This window comes from Bubalus kerabau, chromosome 5 (assembly GCF_029407905.1).
Source record: "Bubalus kerabau isolate K-KA32 ecotype Philippines breed swamp buffalo chromosome 5, PCC_UOA_SB_1v2, whole genome shotgun sequence".
NCBI lineage: Eukaryota > Metazoa > Chordata > Mammalia > Artiodactyla > Bovidae > Bubalus > Bubalus kerabau.
In genome coordinates, this window is record NC_073628.1 from 84,188,086 (window position 1) to 84,200,163 (window position 12,078).

At 47.4% G+C, this 12,078-nt stretch overlaps 1 protein-coding gene across 1 annotated transcript in view; it reads left to right on the plus strand.

The window, feature by feature from the left end:
* Positions 1 to 265: 265 nt before the first annotated feature.
* Positions 266 to 12,078, plus strand: part of STUM (stum, mechanosensory transduction mediator homolog) — a 61,103-nt gene continuing 49,290 nt past the window's right edge. Inside the window, exon 1 of the mRNA XM_055582027.1 lies at positions 266 to 639. Coding sequence (XP_055438002.1) covers positions 441 to 639 — 199 coding nt within the window. The 5' untranslated portion in view covers positions 266 to 440. The remainder of the gene's footprint in view (positions 640 to 12,078) is intronic.

Here is a 12,078-nt window from a genome sequence, read left to right on the forward strand (position 1 = left end):
GGGGCAAGAGAGGTGTGTCCATGCCTCCCAGTATCTGGACAGCCAGCTCCCTCCGCGGTCCACGTCTACTTGCTTCCCTCCGCCCAGATTTGTAAGTGGTATTTGGGGGGGCGGGGGGATGTGGGGGAGTGGAAGGGAGGGCGGGGAAGGGGCCTCGCGGGGAGGGGCGTCGGAGCGCTGTCACCGGGTGTCACGCCGCCCTCCCCGCCCCTCCGCCGGGGGTGTGGGAGCGCAGCCGAGCGCGCGGCAGAGGGCCGGGCGCGTGGGGACGCGGGCGTGCGGGGTTCCGGGCGAGCCGCGCCGCACCCGGAGCGCGCTGGCCGCCTGAGCTCGGCGCGGATCCCAGTGCCCGGAAAGCCGCCCGCCACCCGCCCCCTGTGCATTGGGCGGCAGCCCCGGCCGCGGCAGCCCGGCTCCCGGGGAGGGGAGCGCGCCCGGCCATGGAGCCTTCGCACAAGGACGCCGAGACGGCGGCGGCGGCGGCGGCTGTGGCGGCGGCGGAGCGGGGGGCGTCCTCGTCCAGCGGGGTGGTGGTGCAAGTCCGCGAGAAGAAGGGCCCTCTGCGCGCCGCCATCCCCTACATGCCCTTCCCGGTGGCCGTCATCTGCCTCTTCCTCAACACTTTCGTGCCGGGACTGGGTAAGACGCGACGGCCGCGACCCCTTGCGCCCCGGGCCCCGGGAGCTGAGGGCGGCAGGGGAGGGGTCAGGGAGGGACCCTCGGGCCGCGCCCACGGGCTGCAAGTGCCGCGCCGGCGCTCCTAGCGCCCTCTGGCAGGTGGCAGAAGCGCGTGGAGGGGGCGCCCGGAGGGAGGCGCAGGGCTCCCTGACACTCCTTTCACCTTCTCCGACCTGGGAGCCAGGTGATCCGGCCTCGAGGAGCCGGAAACTTTGACGGGAATGTTGGAATCTGCCGGCAAGCCCCACGGGCGGCTTCTCGGCCCCGGCTACTCCTGCCTCTTCTCTCCGCCGTGCGCGCCCTCCCACGAGCTCCATCCTCCGAGGGGCGCGGGGCCCCAGCAAGACCAGCGTTGGGGCCGCCGGTGACCAAGCCCCTGGGCATTGGAGAAGTCGGTCGAGCTGGGGGAAAAAGGGAGATGAGTTGGGACAGAAGACACCCCGCAGCCCCGCCTGCGTTCTCGCAGTGAGGGGCGTGTGGGGGCGAGAGCTCTTTAGCCAGAGTCTCCTCCACCGCCTTCCGGCGTGCCAGCGATTCCACCAGCACCCCCGCAGGACGCCGAGTAGAAGGGACGATTTTATTAGTTTAGATGCCTGTGGGTTTGAACCGCACTTGGCCAGAGCTGACCCCATAACTCCCCCCATCGCTTCCGTTCCTGAGAACGTGGAGTGCCCGCGGGTGTAATTCTGTGTTGGACTTTGGCGGCCTGGACGGTCCCTGATGGCACCTGTGTCCCAAATTTTAAAACAGAGGCCCATCACAGAGATAGGAGTGCCCAGTGGGGGCATAAAGAGAGGAAATGCGAAGTTTTCTTGACCCTCCCTCTCCTAACCCCACACCCAAATATGTCTGCATCCCCTCCCCGCTCACTCCCAACTTGCCAACTTGGCACCGGCTGTTCTTCCGAGTTAAGAGCACCCTACGCCCCAATTCCGCGCGGGACTGGAGAGGCAGGCACCTCTGTGCCCAGGAGAAAAGCTTGCCGCTGCAAGGCTCCAAGTTCCCAAGAACAGAGGTCAGCTAGAAGTGGCTTTCTGTTTTGCTTTGGCCTTTCTCACGCCCAGCTCTTAACCAGCTTTGCAGGGGCTTCTGGGGTGCTGATAGGGAAGATCGCACCCACCCACGCAGGTCGGGTTCCCTTTCCCCTTCCTGCTCATCTTTCTGCCCCCTAGGGGGAGGTGGGGGGATGCTGCTGGAGAAGTGTATGTGTCTGAGCAGAAAGCTAGGTGGCCTTCAGGTGGGCGTCCCCGTGTGCCTTCAGCAGCCTGGTAGGTGTTGTCAGGCTGGGTCTCTGCACATGTGGACCCTGTGAGAAGGCAAGCCAAGGCCAATGTAGCTGTGTCAGAAATTCCCACCTGCTGGAGTGAAAAACTCACTGCCTGTCCATTTCCCTGGGGATGTGAAGATCACCGGCAGGGATGTGTCTTGATTCTCCTTTTCTTAAGGTGGTGAAGTAAATGCCATCTTATGGTCTTTGAGGAAAGACGCACATTGGTGCCAGGTGGGCAGAGCTATACCGAGTCTCTGCTGGGTCAGCCCCTGTTCATCTGGGCACCTCCTAGGTCTGCTTCACTAGGTCCCTTTCCCACCCTTAGGCCCTCTGCTACACCCCCTGCCCTCCTGCCAACTCCTCCCACCTTCCCCCGTTTTTCCGTCTTTACATAGGTGGCTGGCTGATAAAGAATCTACCTACCAATGCAGGAGGCACAGTAGATGGGGTTCCATCCCTGGGTTGGAAAGATACCCTGGAGGAGGAGATGGCAACCCGCTCCAGTATTCTTGACTAGAGAATCCCATGGACAGAGGACCCTGGCCAGCTACAGTCCAGAGGGTCACAAAGAGTCAGACATGACTGAGCACGCATGCCCATGCCCTTTATAACATTTTGTTGCTGTTATTGTTAGATCAGAATCCTATGGGATTTTTGTAAGAAACCTTTCTAAGAAGACAGAATAAAAGAAAGAGAGAGAGAAAAAAAGCAAACTACAAAAGTAATAAAACAGGCTGAGGTGAGCCATGGGTACATAGACTTCTGAATTTTCAGTGACTGAAAATCCAGGCATTTTATTGTTTTGTATTGGCTGTCATTGTACAACTGACTGGGTGCATGGGCTCCTGCCTCCCACCCCCAACCCCCCACCCCCACACACACACTGAAGGGAGTTCTTGATCCTTGCTGGTATTTCTCATCTGTCAGTCAGGGATGCCTGTCCCTCCGGGATGCTGGGAGGATAAAATGAGATTACATAAAGCTTGGGGTCTGGCCATTAGAGAGTGTTCTGAAGACCGCGGGTCTGTCTTACTCTTTGACCCTCTGCAGAGCTGAGCCCTGGTCCCATCTCTAGTGTACTGGGGTGGGGGGCTACCCTCTGGGACCTTTCTTCTGAGTATGTATTGACCTCTCTGCTTCCCTTGACCTGCAGTGGAATCCTGGACAACAAAACAGCCCAGGCAAAATCTCCAGGCTTTTTTTTTTTTTTGCTACCCACTCCCCGCCCCGCCCCCCGCAACTGACCCTGTTGGGATTTGAATGGCCCCAGCGCTTAGAAAATTTTCCCTTAGCCCAGATCCACTTCTCCAGGTCCTCCAGCTTATCTGATGCTCCTGTGAAAACTGAATATTCATGTCTGGCCCTGCCCTTTGAGGAAATGAAGCTTCTTTTAATCTGTTCACTCTTTCATTCAACAAACACAGAGCACCCACTGCATGCCCGGCACTGGGGATGTGATGATGAATAAATCAGTCAAGATGTCATATATTGTTGAGGAAAACTGATGCAAACGTTGTTTAAATTTGTTATTGCTATAATGGCAGCAGGAACAGTATTTGAGCAGTAATTCATTCTTCCAAGGCTGGGATGGGAGTTCAGACGATGCCTCCCTGAAGGAGTAGTATTAGGTTAGACCCTGCTAAAAGTTTCCATCATGTGGCTCCAAGCACTTGCCATCCTCACATCACTCCTGCTCTCTGGAAACTGGTAGCAGCACGGGCCCAAAGAACGCTTCTTTTTTCTGGAAACTTCCTTACCTGCAAGTGTTCTCTTCATTCGCAAATGGGATGGGAGTGCCAGTGCTGGGCTGAATGAAGGCACCATTTTTCTCTGACAGCATTTCAGGTTCATCCAGTCTGCAGGACCCACCATGGAGATGCCCAGTCCTTACAATTCCCTGGTGCTGCCTTGGTCCAAGCAGAAGGGCTGTTGGGGTAACATACCATCAGAGGGATGTTTCCTCTCTTGGGGAGTCAATGGGAAGGAAAAGTGATTTATGGTCATTCTGGATCCTCATTGGAACAATACAAAATGAATTTGAAAAATGGATGATGGTAGTTTCCGGTTCAGTGAAACTCTGCTAACAGAGACCATGGCCAACACTTTCATAGTCCAACAGGTATGGCATTTATAAGTATACACAATTGCTCATACATGTAGTGGAAGTTCAATGTTATGCCCCAAAGTGGCCAAAGGGTTTATCTATTTGTTATGAGAAAAACTATACTTTCATATTTGAAAATTGTTTCTATCTTGATTGACTTGGTGAAATGAAAATGTTGATAACTCTGTGGCAGGGAAAGTGGGACAGAGGAGAACTTTCACTGACTGTTAACTATTCCATCAGATTAATGTTGGCTATTAATCTACTGTTGAATATTCATAAATAATTAATCCCCCCCTAATATACTGCCTGCTCTTTGGCACTCAGCTAAGATCTCCTTTCCCTGGTCAGCACATCACAGGCTGGCTCAGCTTCTCTCTCTTTCCTTTAAGTCTGAGCGTCTAGTTGATGATGAATCATGCCCTGCCTTGTGGCATCTTTTGTATTGTTACCTTTTTATTACTGTTACAAGAGTTTATTCTTTGTCTATCCAAGTAGATTGTAAGTTCCTTAGAGCAAGAACCGTTTAAAGTCTCTCCTTGATATAGTATACTATTTATAGAATGCACACTGACCAACCAGAATTATATTCCTTGAATAGGCATTAGAGATCGTCTGGTCCAAGGCCTTTATTTTATATAGAAGTGAGGCAGTCCCAAGGGTGAAAGAAGGAAATCATTTGAGGATGCATCTCAGCAAAACAAGAGAGTAAACCAAAAAAGAAGGTATGCAATCCAGGGAATAGTATATCCAATTGAAAGCAGCCATGAAAAGCAACCCAGGATAAAATTGTTCAGCAGGCCTGGAGAGCAGTCAGTCTTCATTACTGTAGGAGGGTAGAAGGCTCCAGGAATGAGGTTTCTGAGGAAGTTGGGAGAAAGGGACATTCCACAGAGTAGAGAGTATTATTAGTACAGTGTAAGAGATTAAAGTGGTAATACAAAACAGAAAGCAAGAAAAACAGAAGGCAATTAGTAACTGCAGTAAAGACAAAAAGCTGTGTAAAAGTGTTAAGATCTCCAAATGAAGCAAACTATCCAATTATATCAGGAGGTCAGTAGGCTTCAAAAAGAATAGAGGATTCCAAACACTAAATGAAAAAGAATTTGAGGATATTAGGGATGTGTGTAGAAGGCAGATGTTTCTTCTATCAACAATTTAAAAAAAGAAAAAAGTAACAACTTTGGGAAAAACAAAAAACACTGTATTAAAGGTATAGCTTAAATAGGAAGCAAATCAAACTGTGACCTGGTTTTAGGCAAGTGGTGGAATATAAGAAAGGCTCTTTTAAGTGCATAGAGTCGGTCTGTGAACAGTGGTGCACAATATGGGTCTCTTTGATTCTGTAGTGAAGAGTATTTGCTTAGTCATAATGATATAAATGCATCTCAGTGGTTTTTAACTTCTAACACCAACCACAGGCAAAGCACTGAAGACTACTTAATAATAGCTATAAAGGTGGATGTAAGATTTTTTTCCCTTGGCAATATAAAATTTAAAAAAAAAACAGCTTACAGAAATTGACAGGTAAATTGTGATAGAATAAATTGTTATTTCCATTTATCCACTGAAAGATAAGCTATGACTTTATGGATAAGCTATGACCAACCTAGACAGCATATTAAAAAGCAGAGACATTACTTTACCAACAACATATTAAAAAGCAGAGACATTACTTTAACAACAAAGGTCCGTCTAGTCAAAGCTATGGTTTTTCCAGTAGTCATGTATGGATGTGAGAGTTGGACTATATAGAAAGCTGAGCACTGAAGAATTGATGCTTTTGAACTGTGGTGTTGGTGAAGACTCTTGAGAGACCCCTGGACTGCAAGTAGATCCAACCAATCAATCCTAAAGGAAATCAGTCCTAAATATTCATTGGAAGGACTGATGCTGAAGCTGAAACTCCAATACTTTGGCCACCTGATGCAAAGAACCGACTCATTGGAAAAGACCTTGATGCTGGGAGGGATTGAAGGTGGGAGGAGAAGGGGATGGCAGAGGATGAGGTGGTTGGACGGCATCAGCGACTCAATGGACATGAATTTGAGTAGGCTCTGGGAATTGGTGATGGAGAGAGAAGCCTGCCTGCAGTCCATGGGGTTGCAAAGAGTCGGACAAAACTGAGCAACTGAACTGAAAGATGATGTCACATACTCACTTAATGCCATGATTCCTGTGGGAGGAGACTATTTCCTTCCCTGCCCAACGTTATCAGGCTTGGCCATGTGACTCACTTTGGCCAGCTGAGTGAGTGGAAGTGACATATGCTGGGCCTAAGCAGACATTTTCAGAGGTTTTGTGAAGTTCTGCCACCGTTCTTTTCTTTCTCTCATGGGAACGGCAGGTCTCAGATGTGCTCTTCTACCTGGTTCTCAGAATAAAGAGAACAACGGAAGCAGGGCATGACATGTCACATGAGTGAGAAATAAACCTGAGTCATTGAGATTTTTCTGCTGTTGTTTTAGGGTTGTTATTTCCCAGCACAACCTACCACAACTGACTAATGTGTAGAGGGTAGGGTAGAGGTGTGAATACCCTCCTCATGTAATGTAAGTGATCAAGACATGCTGTCTGAAGTTGATAGACCAAGAAATAAAGGCTACCAAGGAAATCAGCAGAGACACTGAGATAGTAATGTATCAGGACAATGGGGTCATGTTGAGATAAGAGTGGAAAGGAATGATGAATGATAAAAGTAAGCTAGCTCTTATGCATCATAACAAGAGTCAATAAATGACATCTGTAGTTGATAAGACAGAAAACGCAATATAAGCATACTCTGGAGATTAGGAAAACACCAGAGGAGTTGCCACTCTTTCTGATATCATCGGTTTTCTTTTGTTGAATGACTCATTCTTAGCACATATGCATGCTAAAATTGTCTCTCATCTTTTTAAAATGGGCTCTCTTGACCGTACCCTCACCTCTGCCCATTGCCCATCGCTCTGTTCCCCTTTATGGTGCGGCTCCCTGGGTGGGTTGTCTACATTTGTTGTCATCAATCCCCCTTCAGCCCACTCTAAGCATGTTTTTACCTCCATCACTTGCCTAAACTGTGCTTATCAGGATCACCAGTCTCCTCCAAATTTGCTGAATCCAGTGGTCAGTTCTGTCTTCAGACTTTGCAGTTGCTTTGGACACAATTGCTCACTCCTTCCTTGAAAACACTGTCTTTACTTGGCTTCTGGAACACGACACTCCCTAGTTTTCTTTATACCTTGTGAATCCGTCTCCGTTTCCTTTGCTCATCTCATCAGTTTTTTAAACTTGGGAGTTCCCCAGGCACTCGATCTTCTTGATCTTGATTTTTTCTTTGATCTTGTTCTCTTTTCCGCCCCCACTCACCCCTCTGATGTTCTCACTCAGTCTCCTGGCTGTAAATTAAATCCTCGTGATGATGACTGCCAGATCCAGATCTCCAGCTCAGACTCGCCCCTGACCTCCAGACTCTTATATCCAACTGATTTCTTCTCAACATCTCTCCTTGGAAACCAAAGGGCATCATAGACTTAACTTACCCAAAACCAGCCTTCTGATTTTCTTCCCCAAATCTACTCCCTCATCTCTCCCCATCTCAGCAATGGCATCCTTCCAGTAGCTCAGGCCAGTCTGGGATTCATCCTTGACTCCTCTTTTTCTCACACCCCACGCCCAGTCTGTCAGGAAATACTTGGCTCCGCTTTCAAAATATAGCCAGTATCTGATCACTTCTGCCTACCTTGTGTCTGCCTTGCTGGCCCAATCCTCCATCTTCTCCAGAATGCAATGGCCTCTTAATGGGCTGCTTGCCTTTACTGACCTTGTTCATAGTCTGTCCTCAGTATGGCAATAAGAGTGATCCTTTTAAAAACCCAAGTGAGTCAGATCCTGTCACTTGGAAACCCTTCAATGGCTCTCATATCATTCGAGTAAAAGCTCATGTTCTCATGATGACCCACCAGACCCTGGGCCAGAAATTTTCAAAAGAAATACAACATGAGCCACAAGTATAATCTGAAATTTTCTAGTGCCTATGTTATAAAAAAGGAAAAGGTGAAATTAACTTTATTAGTATATTGTACTTAACTGAGTATATCCAAAATTTTATCCTTCAATGCATATCAATATAAAAATTATTGACAAGATATTTTATGCTTCTTTTTTTGTGTACTAGGTTCTCAAAAATCTGTTGTGAATTTTACACTGGCATTGAATCTCAGTTTGGACTAACCCCATTCAAGTGCCCACTAGCCACAGTGGCCATCATATTGGATAACACAGCACCACTGTGGGCTGGGGGACAGCATCTCTCCCACTGTCTTTCTGATTTCATCTCCTCTCCTTCTTGCTTACTGTACCCCAGCCCACTGGCCTCTTCATTGTTTCCTGACTGTGCTGGAAGCATCTTCTCACCTCAAGGCTTTTGGATGTGCTGGAGTACTTGTTCTACAGACATCTATGTGGATTCCTTATTCCTATCCTTTACTTTGCTCAAATGTCACCAGCTCACTGGGCCTGTATTGGTTTGTTAGGGCTGCCATAACACATACCATGGACCAGGTGGCTTCAAGACGAGAAATTGTCAAAGATCAAGGTGTTAGCAGCACTGGTTTCTCCTGAATTCTCTCTCCTTGGCTTGTAGGTGACTACTTTTTCCATGTGTCTTCACAGGATTTTCCTTTTGTGTGTCTTTGTGTCCACATCTCTCTTCTTATAAGGATACCAGTCATATTGAGCTAGAGCCCATCCTAAAAGCCTCGATTTCAGTTATTTACCTCTTTAAAGACCTTATCTCCAAACACAGTCACGTGTGGAGGCACTGGGAGGTAGGACTTCTGAGGGGACACTGTTCAGCCCATAACACCTTCCAGATGATCTTAAGATTGTGGCTTTCTCCATCCTCCCCAGACTTCCTTTCTTTGGCGAGTTTGTGTTCCTTAAGAGCACTGTCTCTGTCAAACATACGGTGTACAGGGACCTCATCTCCTTTGACTTTGCATCTCAGCTGGAGCACAGACCTGCCAACAGCAGGAGGGGCGTGCTGTAGAAGGCAGTGAGTCAGTTCTCCTCTGCTCGGCACGCTCCTGGGTCTACACTTGAGTCTGACACCAACTTCCTCAGGGTCACCTGCTGGCTGACTGTGGCTGCTCCCCACAGCAGCTCTGATTCTTGCAACATCTCAGAAGATACATGGATGCAATTCATGTTATTGAACCTGACCTGGTCACTCCTCAGTGTCACTGCCCAGGCTGTGACCCCACTCACGAAAGGATACGTTCCACTGGAGACTCGCTGAACAGGTGTCACTTGACACAGTGACTTTTATACATTGGCTTGTAAGTGGTCTTGCAATGCACAGGTCGAGGGGGAGGGTAAATACAGCGGGTGACATAGAGGGCACTGGACTAAGTCACATCTCTAGTGCGTCAGATTCACAAAGCCCCAGGGAGTTAGGAGGCCCCAGAGCTTGGTCTGGTTCTTCACATGTGTGTAGTTCTGAGCCCCTTCCTCTCTGAGCCTGTTTCCCCATCTGTGAAATGGAAATAACCCCTGCTCTACCATTTCATAAGGCTACTGTGTTCTGTTTAACCACGAAGCACTCCACGGTCAGAAAGGGGGTTATCACTACCAGTTAACATGAACAAAATTTCCTTTGTTTCCAAGATCAGTCCTGGAGTTTCCCTCTCAGTGTCATTAGGGCGGGCAGCAGAGCCCTAAGCAGGGAGGTTTTTTCAGCCTCTGGTGCCACGTAGCTCAGAGCCAAGACCTGGGACCTCCTGCTGGGCCCTGCCTGGACCTTACACACTTGACATGCTGGAGGTGAGGGAGTGCCTGGCCTCTAGGGCTTGGTTTACCATTTATGAGAAGGTTCTGCCATTACAACCCCCAAACCCTGGGCCTCTGCAAGGAATATGTCTCTGAGGACAACTTTACTGTTTGCTAAGAGGCTGTGGGAGCATCAGGTTGGTGTGTGAGTGTGCATGCAAGTGTGCACACACACACAGGCACACACACAAATGCCCTTTAAATTTTTCCTGTCATTATCTTACTACAAAAGTTAGGCAGTTCTAAAAAAAAAAAAAAAAAAGTTAGGCAGTTCTTAGGTTTGTGTTTGAACTTCCCAGCTCATTGGTCCAAGGAAACCATTCATTCATGTTGGAGGCCATATTGGTGGTTTGTAGCCTTGAAACCCCATCACCTGGGCAAAAGGTGGGCTTGGCCTTGGGAGAGTGTATTTTTATTGAAGTATAGCAGATTTATAATATTATATTAGTTTCAGGTGTACAAAATAGTGATTCAGTGTATTTATAGATCATACTCCATTTAAAATCATTACAAAGTGTTAGCTGTATTCCCTGTGCTGGACAATACATCCTTATAGCTTATTTTATACATAGCAGTTTGTATCTCTTAATCCCCTGCCCCTGTCTTGCCCCTCTCCCTTTCCCTCTCTCCACTAATAACCACTAGTTTGTTCCCTCTGTGTTTCTGTTTTGTTACGTTCATTCATTTCTTTTTTTAGATTCCACATATAAGTGATAATCATACAGTATTTATCTTTGACATTTCACTAAGTGTAATAACCTTCAGGTCAGTCCACACTGTTGAAAATGACAGAATTTCATTTTTTAAATTAATTTTATTGAAGTGTAATTGATTTACAATGTGTTAATTTCTGATGTACAGCAAAATGATTCAGATGTGTGTGTGTGTATATATATATATATATTCTTTTTTCACATTCTTTTCCATTATGGTTTATCAGAAGATATTGAATATAGTTCTCTGTGCTATACAGTAGGGCCTTGCTGTTTATCCATCCTATATTTAATAGTTTGTAACTGCTAATTCCAAACTCCCAAGCCTCTGCACACCCCCCAGGAAACCACAAGTCAGTTCTCTGTCTGGCGGATATATTTGATAGATACGTTTATTTGTGATGTATTTTAGATTCCACATATTAGTGATATCATATGGTATTTGTTGTTCTCTTTCTTACCTACTTCGCTTAGTATGATAATCTCTAGGTCCATCCATGTTGCTGCAAATGGCATATTTCATTCTTTTCTTATGGCTGAGTAATATCCCTTCGTATATATATACCACATCTTCATCCATTCGTCTGTTGATGGATACTTATATGCGTTTATTTTATGAAAGGTCTTAAGTTCATTGAATAAGTCATTTTTCTTGAAAAGAATAAAATGACATGAGACCAGGGCTGTCCTAGAACCTGGAATGTGTAGGGTCCATGGCCAGGCCTTCTGTAGGCTTTGATCTTCACTGACTGAGAAGTTTAACCCTGAAGCCAAGGTGTTTGCAGAGAAGAGCCTGTCACTTGTCCTGAAACTTCAATAAAGAAAATGGTCCACCTTTCCCAGGGTCAGGAAGCTTTAGGGCCATCTGCCCACTTCATTTTACAGAGAACAGGCCTCCTCCAGGACCTGAGGCTCTTCCCCACAACCTCACATCACTTTCCTAGCCCCAGACCTTCCACCCTGGTGCCTGGAACTTGTGTGTGTGTGTGTGTGTGTGTGTGTGTGTGTGTGTGTGTGTACACGCATGCACGCGCTCACATGCTTGCTCAGTTGTGTCCAACTCTTTGCAACCCCATGGACTATAACCTGCCAGACTCCTTTGTCTATGGAATTTTCCAGGCAAGAATACTAGAGTGGGTTGCCATTTCCTTCTCCAGGAGATTTCAACCCAGGGATCGAACACACGTCTCCAGAGTCTCCTGCATTGGTAGACAAATTCTTTACCGCTGTACCACCTGGGAAGCCCTGTACTAGAGGGTTAATTACTTATTTGTTAAATTAAACGACTGTGCAGGTATTATAAAGACTTGATGAGGGCTGCAGGGGACAACACGTGACTTATCAGTGACCACATCCAGTCCCATCACCCAGAGTCCCTTCTTCTCACTGCCCCAGCCTTCCCCCTCGTAAGCTCTACTGAGATCTAGCTACATACCATAAATATCACTTTCAGAATGCGCAGCTCGGTGGTGTTTAGCAAATCCAGAGCCTCTTGCTCCTCTTCC